General features: G+C 45.6%; 1 protein-coding gene across 1 annotated transcript in view; it reads right to left on the bottom strand.

Annotated features, from left to right (window-relative positions):
- The window catches only part of ptprt (protein tyrosine phosphatase receptor type T), a gene marked incomplete at its 3' end in the record, with an annotated part of 224,576 nt that overhangs the window by 89,334 nt on the left and 125,242 nt on the right, over positions 1-10,000 (bottom strand). Inside the window, exon 16 of the mRNA XM_080001601.1 lies at positions 457-489. Coding sequence (XP_079857727.1) covers positions 457-489 — 33 coding nt within the window. The remainder of the gene's footprint in view (positions 1-456; positions 490-10,000) is intronic.

The following is a 10,000-nucleotide window of genomic DNA, read 5'->3' as shown; positions in this document are numbered from 1 at the left end:
GAAAAGTCTAGTATAATGTCCTTATGGAAGTTATAAAGTTGTAAATTAAATAAATTTGCGTTATTCTTGTGACAGGCGTGGATTGGAATGCCTTCATTATTGGGTCATTATTGGGTCATCATTATAGTTTTTAAAACGTGTGACTTTGACAAACGAGGCTAGCACTGCAATGGATTATTGCAGAAGGAGCAGGGGAGTTACCTAAAATGATAATAATATGAGCTGTGTCGAAAAAAAACCCAAAACATAAATTATTCCAATGAGTTCCCGCTCATCTTGCGAAATCCTCCATATCAGGGTCGTCCCCGTGTCAGGTGATGTGAACTTGTTGGCTCGGGGGAATCTTTCACATTCGCGGCTGGAAGATGCGTTTGGCGGAGCAACAAGGAAAAGGCGACGGGTGTGAGTGAGTGAGAGCGGATGGTGCGGTGATGTCTAGAAGTAAACATACGATACCCCACGCTCAGAGTTCTCCACGTGTGAATCTCTCTATCGGAGCAAGGGCAAGGCAGGTACGGGGCGGGACGGGTGGGGGTGGCGCCAGAGGCAGGAAACAGGAAGATAGAGAGAGACATAACAGGGCGTGAAATTCTAGAATTGAAATGAAATAATATACACAGCAAGACGCGGAAGTCCGCATCTTTCATCACTTTTCATTATTCCACACATCCCACCCCCCCCCCCCCCCCCTTTTTTTTTTCCCAAAAACTGGCCGTCTGCTTCCTTTCCCCGCTGTGGTTGTGGATTCGCTCCAGTTTGCGTTCACGTCATTGTTCCCGATAACGTCCCGAGGAGAGAGCATGAAAGAAAAACCTTGTCTGCGATCAACCAAACTTTAAATCCCCCGACGCCTTAACACTTGGAGGCCACGCTGTCCACTTCTTTTTCCCCCTCATCATTTCCTTCTCTTTAATTGGACTCAGCGGTCACAATATGACGTTTGTTTTATGGCGCGGCGGGCGGCGACGTCAGTTCGAGCGCTTGATGGGTCTGTGGTTCACCTTTTGAAGGAGTTTGTTCACAAGTCATGGTGGTGTTATGGGGGTTCCTGGGGACGCGCTGCGGGACGCCGCGTCCACGTTTTCTCGGTGGAGATCTACAGCCTCAGTGTGAAGTCGTGACGTGAGCTGCCGGAAGATTGTATACCTGTCTGACTGATCATATACCTGTCTCACTGATTATATACCTGGCTGGCTGACTATATACCCGTCAAACTGGTTGTACACTGTTTAACCGGTTATATCCCTGTCTGATTGTATACCTGTCTGACTGATTGTATACCTGTCTGTCTGATTGAATACCTCTCTGACTGATTATATACCTGTCTGACTGATTATAAACATGTCTGAATGACTTTATACCCGTCTAACTGGTTATATACCTGTCAAACGGATTGCACAGTGTCTAACTGGTTATATACCCGTTCAACCGGTTATATTCCTGTCTAACTGGTTATATAGCTGTCTAACTGGTTATATGGCTGTCTAACTGGTTATATAGCTGTCTAACTTGTTATACACCTGGCAAGCTGGTTATACACCTGTCTAACTGGTTATATACTGTTAAACTGGTTAAATACAATGTAACTGGTAATATACCTGTCAAACTGAATATATACCTTTCTAACATATTACATACCCGTCTGACTTATTATATACCTGTCTACCAGATTACATGCCTGTCTAACAGATGATAACCCTGTCTAACAGACGGTATACCTGTCTCACTGATTATATACCATCTAACTGATTATATGCTTGTCTATCTGTTTATATACCTGTCTGATTATATACTTATCTAACTGGTTATATACCTGTCTATCTGTTTATATACCTGTCTGATTATATACTTATCTAACTGGTTATATACCTGTCTATCTGTTTATATACCTGTCTGATTATATACTTATCTAACTGGTTATATACCTGTTGAACTGCTCATATACCTTTCAAACTGGTTATATACTGTGTAAACTGTGTATACCATCCAACATGTAACTGGTTATATACCCATAAAACCAGTTATACACATGTTAAACTGGTTATATACAGTATTTGTTGAACTGGTTATATACCATCTAACTGGTTATATACCTGTCTGACTGATTATATACCTGTCTAAAAGATTATATACCTGTCTGACTGATAATATACCTATCTGACATATTATATTCCTGTCTAACAGATTCCATAGCTTCCTCACTGATTATATACCTGTCTAACCGATTCCACACCTGTCTCACTGATATTATACCTGTCTAACTGGTTATATACCGTCTAACTGGTTATATACCTGTTGAACTGGTTATATACCTACCGAACTGGTTACATACCTGTTGAACTGGTTACATACCTGTCAAAATAGTTGTATACCCTCTATCTGGTTATATACTGTCTAACTGGTTATATACTATCGAACTGGTTATATACTATCTAACTGGTTATAAACTGTCTAACTGGTTATATACTGTCTAACTGGTTATGAACTGTCTAACTGGTTATATATCCAACTTTACTAAGGCTGTAAATCGACACCTCAAAACTGTTGACAAGTTATGAACTTCTCTGTATTCTATTTGCAATTCTGTTTGATTGTATTTGTGTGTGGTGTGGGGATCTAGTTTGCTTTAACCACATTCCCTCATTCTGTCCATGTGGCTTTAGTTGGTTTAGATGCTGAGAAAGTGATCATCTTGAAGAGAGGAGAAGGGGAAACAGAGGAGAGAACGGCGGCTCTGAGATGCTCTTGATGTGGCTGCTTGGCTGTTGTAAAGCGAGCGGAGAGAGATGCGAGTGGGAAGCTGGAATGGATCTGCCTGAGAGCACAAAACAATGGATGTGCAATCTGGAAGGAGGCGTAAACTGGACCGACGGAGTGTGTTTGTGCGTGCGAGAGCGTGCGTGCGTGGAAGGGGAGTTGACTGAATATTTCAAAACACATAATAATAAAAATAAAAATAATAATTAGAAAAATAATGCCAGGCACTACACCACACTAACTGCTGCACACTCTGCACCAGTCTAAAGCTCCCGCTTCACAGTTATACTGATCAAAGAAAACATTCACAACTTGAGATAACATGGTGGAATCTTTCAAGCACCCTGGTCAAGGCCTGTTGGCTTTCCTTCAGCAAGTAACTACAAGAAAAGAGCATCTGCTCCTATGCTGTCGCACAGCGAAATGTAGATGTGGTTGCTCTCTATCTCTATCGTGAATGGTTTTCAAAACGGCATCTAAAATTCGGCATCTGAATGAATTTCATGTCATTTGTTGTCCCCATTCCGACCAGTAACCACACCAATCTGAATGCAGGTGTCGTCATCGGCCAGGATGGTTCACATCCCCTTCCTCTTGGTCGTTGGTCAGAGGTTATTACACGTTCAATTACATGTTTGTATATCGTATATTGTATATTGGTTGGAAATGCAGAATAAAGTCCAGCCAGTGTGACGCCTTAACCCTTCTGAGTGACAAAAATACTGATAGCAATGGTGATAATAGTGATTATATGGACTAGAATTAACAATGTCAAAATATGAATTCCACATAGGCTGTATTGCATCATTATTATCACCGGAAATCACTGTCCAGCAGGCCCTTGTAAGGCACGGGGTTCTCTGTCCTCGCCTCAGACAGACTAGTCAGCAATTTGAAGCAGCACTACTTTTCAGGCCAACATTTGAGATTATGCTCTTAGATGTGTTGCATATTAGATTAGATTAGATTCAACTAATTGTCATCGCACAGAGTACAAGTACTGAGGCAACAAAATGCATTTCTCTGCATTTTACCATCCTAGTCACTGACGTATCTGGGAGCAATGGGCTGCTGTATAGCAGCAGTTAGGGGGTTAAGTGTCTCAAGGAAACATCAGCATGCTACCAGGAGGAGCCGGGGATCTTCCGATTACTAGACGACCCGCTCCTGAGCAAAAGCATCGAAACATAGATATCGCTGGTTATCTGTCAGTTGTCTGACAAACTGTGATGCTTCTGGACACATTGGGCGGTAATTTAACACCGTAGTGCCAGCGCCGCCATGTCTTTCCACCAATTCAACCGTTCAAGTTCCCTCTCTTACACAGTCAAAAGCGTGACGTTTACAGCCAAATCTGAAACCTGGGAAACCTGGAGACTTCAGGTTTCATTTCAGGTTCAAGCTGAGTTTCACACGCGTGTCGCCTGCATTGCTAATGTCAAATTCATGGAGTTCACAACCTCCTTCGTTGTTCTCCTTCCCTTGTTTTACTCTGACTGGGCGTGTTCTTACCCTTCTCAAATAGGGTAGGAACCAAACTGAGGTTTGGTAAGAATCCAGGTCTGCTCAGACGCTGACAGACACGCCAGGCCAAGCACTGGGAGGAAACTTCCTCCAACCGAGAGGAGGAATTGTTCTTCAAATAATCTGCACCTTCAGGGAATCAGAGCTGAGAGTTGTTGCCAAGGATATTAAGGCGGTTTAAGAACAAGGGATTAGAGGCGAAATACTTTGGCACCCGCTTGGCCAATAGCGACGTCTGTGCAAACAAGTGTCTCGCTAATGTCAACCCTCCCGCTATCCACAAATCCATCTGGACGGCCATGTGCATGCATTTGTGTCTGAATCCATTGTTACTTTTCTGATGCTGCCAATGTCAATATTAGTAACAAGTGCCTTAGGAGAAGAATCAGACGCCTGTAAACACACATTCGTGCATGCAGACACACACACACACACACTCACACACACACACACACACACACACACACACACACACACACACACACACACACACACACACACTTATAAATCCACACATGTGCCGGCGGAGATAAGACAACATACATAAAGAGAGTGATCTGCCACTCGACTGTGATAACACACATTTTACAGCCATTGTTTAACAATCACACACACAAACGCACACGTGCACCACACACACACACACACACACACACACACACACACACACACACACACACACACACACACACACACACACACACACACACACACACACACACACACACACACACACACACACACACACACATCCACAAGGGTACATGCACTTAGCGTCTTGCAGAGAAGACAATCACACATGCACAATATGGACACACACACACACACACACACACACACACACACACACACACACACACACACACACACACACACACACACACACACACTCACACACACACACACACACACTCACACACACACACACACACACACACACACAGTCACACACACAATAAATCTGCTGCCATCTTGCCGGGCCTCGCATAATCACTCTTTTTATTGGAGTCCCCTGTCTACCATGTGACAAGGGGACGTTGGTGACAACTGATAAGAAAAAAAAAACTGTATGTATGTGTGTGTGTGTATGTGTGTGTGTGTGTGTGTGTGTGTGTGTGTGTGTGTGTGTGTGTGTGTGTTCCGATATTGTATGCTTATGCATTCAGGAGAACCAACTCTACCGGGGTCTAATCTTTTGTCCGGTCTCACGCCTGCTGCCGTTCAGATAACGCCTTCGACTCCTCAGTTTCTCTGTGACCTGCAGCGTTTATCACAGGAAGCCTTGCTCTGTGAGGGGGGGGGGCGGGGCTTCTGCTCCTCCGCAGTCAGATGGAACCAATCACGTCGTCTCCTTCCCTGACGGACAGCTGGGAGTGATAAGTGTCAGGAGCGCCTACATGCCCTCTTGTTATCATCGTGTTTTTGTTGAAGATCTAAACATGCGATAAAAAATCTTAAAGAGATAACGAGCATTTACAGCCAAAAGGTTTACCACTACCGTACAGCGGCCATCCCAGGAGTACTCCATGTATTTATACTGGATCTATCCTCCAGTAGTACAAGGTACAGCGGCCATCATAGGAGTACTCCATGTATATATACTGCGTCTATCCTGCAGAAGCACCGGGTACAACTGTCATCACAGCAGTACTCCATGTATTTACACTGCGTCTATCCTGCACTAGTAGCGGGTACAGCGGCCATCACAGAAGTACTCCATGTATTTATACTGCAGCTATCCTGCAGTAGCACCGGGTACAGCGGCCATCACATGAGTATTCCATGTATTTATAATGCGTCTATCCAGCACTTGCTCCCGTCTTCCACCTGGAAGTTTCTGGGCATCTCCTTCTGGCCTGTCGGAGATCTTCTTTTTGGGGCGCTTGGTGCCTGCAAGCCGCCTCTCAAATCAGCGGCAGGAAACTGGAACTGTGATCAAGAGCATTTTCAGCAATAAACCGTGACCTGATAGTTTGTCCCGGTTTGGTCGTACTCCGTACAAAATAACAACTAGGCTGTTAAAGGAAAGTACCGTCTAATAAACTGTAAGCTGTGGACGACGGCTCCGCCTCCATCCCGCCAAGTGTGCACCGGAGGACTTGCTCAAAAACTGAGGAGGATCAAGAGGACTCTGCTCTTGGCCTCCGTGGCCCCACTTCTCAGGGGGGCCACAGGAGAAGTATTTTCCGGGAGTGGTTCCTCGCTTGGGTGGGGTTTGAGCCGGGGGGGGGCGCTGGCGTCTTCTGGTTGAAGCTTGTGAACTCGTGCACGCTCCTGCTCGTCCTCGTGCACGCCCCCGCCTGTCCCTGTGAACCCTCCCGCCCGTCCTCGTGCACGCCCCCACCTGTCCCTGTGCGCCCTCCTTCCTTTCCCCGTGCACTCTCCTGCCCGTCCCCGTGTGCTCTAGCACTCTAATCACCTCTGCAGCTGGTGTCACTCTGAATAATATGTCGGTGTTGAGGAGTTCACTGAATAATTCATCCAATTCCTATTAGTATAGTATAAAAAACTAAACCTGGGGTGTGCACGGCCCCGGGGCGCACATGTGGAGAACACAGAAGTCCCATTAAGACTTCAGCCAGATTCACTGTAACAGACTTTATCACTATGCCAAAACACACACACACACACACACACACACACACCCCGACGTGCGCACCAGGTCCGGTGGGTCAATAAAGTCCATTTGGAGCGAGGAACACGTGTAACATGGCGGTGAGATGAACGGGACATCACGCTCGCTCACTCCACAACAAAGTTCTCCTCTGGAATAATTCATGGACGCTGAGCGCTTCGGGTGGCGGACGGACGGGAGGTTGGCGGGACGGAGATGGAGGGACGAAATATAGACGAGTGTAGAAGGCACCCTCTCCATCGCCGTGCGCCAGAATCTCTCCACCGCTTTGTTTTTATCGTCACGTTTGACTCACTGTTTGTTTTCGTTGCTTTCTTTCTTTCTTTCTTTCGTTCTTCCCTCCTGGCTCCCCTGCCGTTCCACCTCCGTTCAGCCTGGGTAATGTTCATGCACTCCTCCCCGTCTCATTAGCATCTGATTAACATTACCCACTTGACCCCCACCAGCCAATTAACAAATGCTTCATCCCTTCTTCTTTTTTTTCCCACCTACTTAAACCTTTCCCTATCTATGTCCACCTCTGTAAATATCTTCTCCCCCCCCCCCCCCCCCCTCTCTCTCTGGGCTTTCCGCCGCGTTCGCGGTGTGATATCCGGTTAGCCCGGTTTAGCCTCTGATTGGCATAGCAGTCCGACCCCGAGTCTCTGAGTCTCTGCTCCGCCGCTCCGGATGTGAAATGGATCAGATCACTCTTTCGTCTCCTTTTCTACCCGTATTCCTGCTTTTCTCTCCCTCCGTGTCTCCATGTTTCTGCAATTTCTGTCCGTCGCACCTCGGAGCCAAGGGCCGCGTCGGTAGCACGCCGCGGACAACTGTAATTGGTGAGTTTCCGATGTGGATGAAAACACTGTTTTCATCGGGGTTCGGTCTTTTTTCTCATGTGTGTGTGAGAGGTCTGGACATTTACTTTAAAGACACGTTTCCCATTCAGACTAACGTCTAAAAGTGGAGTTTTTGGTGGGAAACCCCATTTATAGAGTTGCCTTTATGCAAAACCATACAATTTTTTTATTTGATTGTTAATTTTTTCATATTTTCAGAAATCTTAAAGGAGACCCATTATGCTCTTTTCTACACAAGTTATTATGGCTCTCTGAGGTCCCCAAAACATGTTTTTGATGTTTTAAAGCATTCTAGCCATTCTAACATGCCTCTAAATCCATTGAGTTCCTGACGCTCTGTTTAAGTGGGAGGAGCCACCCTCCTGAGGCCACGAGTTCTGTGAGCCAATGGGGTTTCAGCACAAGTTCCAGGCTCTGTGAGCCAATGGGGTTTGAGGATGGCTTCCGGGTTTCGTTCGATTTACTCCTTAACTCTCATTGATTTCTTCTTATCAGTCCCCCAAAATCTGATTCTGAATGAGTTTAAAGCAAAAAAAGTACATCTACCATAAAAGCAGACTATTTTTATTGTTTGTTATATTTGAGAAAGGCACGGTGGAGCAGATGGAGCGGAATCATGAGTGTTTTAATTCACAGCGATTACTTTGTCATTACTTTACCTCATTATTTGACACTTTGTCCACATCTAATATGAACATCCCACATTGTAACATTACATGGATGACAGAAAATAAGGAAAAGCAGAATAGGTCCCATCTAAAACGGCAAGATACACAAGTGAACATTATCTCCTGGTGTCGCTGCTATGACATAACACGTGTGTTGCCAAAGTTACTTCATTTTGCCATATTTTGTATTTCTTTATTCCATTTGAAAAGGCAGATGTGCCATTGATTTATCATGGAATTAACTCTATTAACATTTAATGATCAACCAAGGTGAGACCATTGACAACATACGACCCATAATGACTGTTATATGCTATTGTGGGTAAGTGCTCTGTTCCTCTATTCTTAATGCCTGGGCAAATTGTGTATTTAGTTTAACATTCATTGTCTCATCGTGAACCCTGATGGCAGACCAAGGGCAAGCCGTGGCTGCAGAGGCAGCATGGCTCCCTTTCCCGTGGCCGAGTCGGCCGAATCAGCGCCCGCACGACGCTGATTCGGCCGACTCGGGTCATGGAGCTTTCTTAATGTTTGTCACTCTTGCAGAGGGGGATCGGCGTACAGGGCTCGAGAGCCGACCAGGAGCCTGGTCGCAGCACCAGCGGCGAGAGAGTCAGAGATTCCCCCAGCAACCCGATTAAAAACATTTATCCTTATAATTTATCCTCTGTTTAGAACTGTCAAAGAAAATGCTCGCCATGTTGGGCAGTCCACCGCCAGAAAGCCTCCGTCTCCCTCCCTCCTACCAGTGGGTAGGGACTCCCACAATCCTACTTGTAGAGACTTGTCCTTACACAAACTAACTTGGTGACTAAAGTTTTTATATTTATTTCTGTACATTATTGTAATCCATCTGCGTACTGCTCTCCTTCAATCTCCGTCCTGTGCCTTGTGATGCGGCGCAGGCCGCGGCTGCTTGGTATTCCTCAGCAGCGCAGCATGGATGCGGGTCTAAACGCATGAAAGGCCTCTCGCACAATAGCCCCCAATTCTGATTCTCTCACCGCTGCCGCTCACAGATGATGGACATGAAGCAAACGAGGAGTGGCAGCGGTTTCAAGGTCCCTAAGAACGTTCAGGTACTTCCTCCCTACAGCGTCTCCCTGATCTCACAACCGGATCCTTCCACGGAATAACAAACACTCAGAGTCCATGTTAAGAGCTGTCGCCGGGAAACACGCCACTCTTTGTCCAATTAAAGGAGTAAACCACGGAAATAAGTGTTCAGGACAGAACCAAACAGAGAGGTTTTCCCAAATGACACAAATCGATTACAACACCAGTGCTAATCTACGCTTAAAATGGCACAACAATTTCTTTTAACCCATATTATTTTGGTTTTCATAACTTGAAATTATGGATTTTAAGTCGCGAAAACCAAAAAAAACATGTCTATATTTTTTTGTCTGATCCATCCATTTTCCAATATTCAAATATAATTCCGTGCAGATTGGAGGTCATTTCACCACCATGTAACTGAGGTACTGCTAACATGCAACGTGCTGCAGCCGGTCGGCTTCTGAGCGGCGGTGTGGGCGTGTCGGGGTGTGTTCTGGTCGGTTGTTTCACCACTG

The sequence above is a fragment of the Zeus faber genome (genome assembly GCF_960531495.2).
Source record: "Zeus faber genome assembly, chromosome: 5".
In the NCBI taxonomy this organism is placed as follows: Eukaryota; Metazoa; Chordata; class Actinopteri; order Zeiformes; family Zeidae; genus Zeus; species Zeus faber.
The sequence above is the reverse complement of the archived record's forward strand: the minus strand, read 5'-3'. Positions and strand labels throughout refer to the sequence as shown.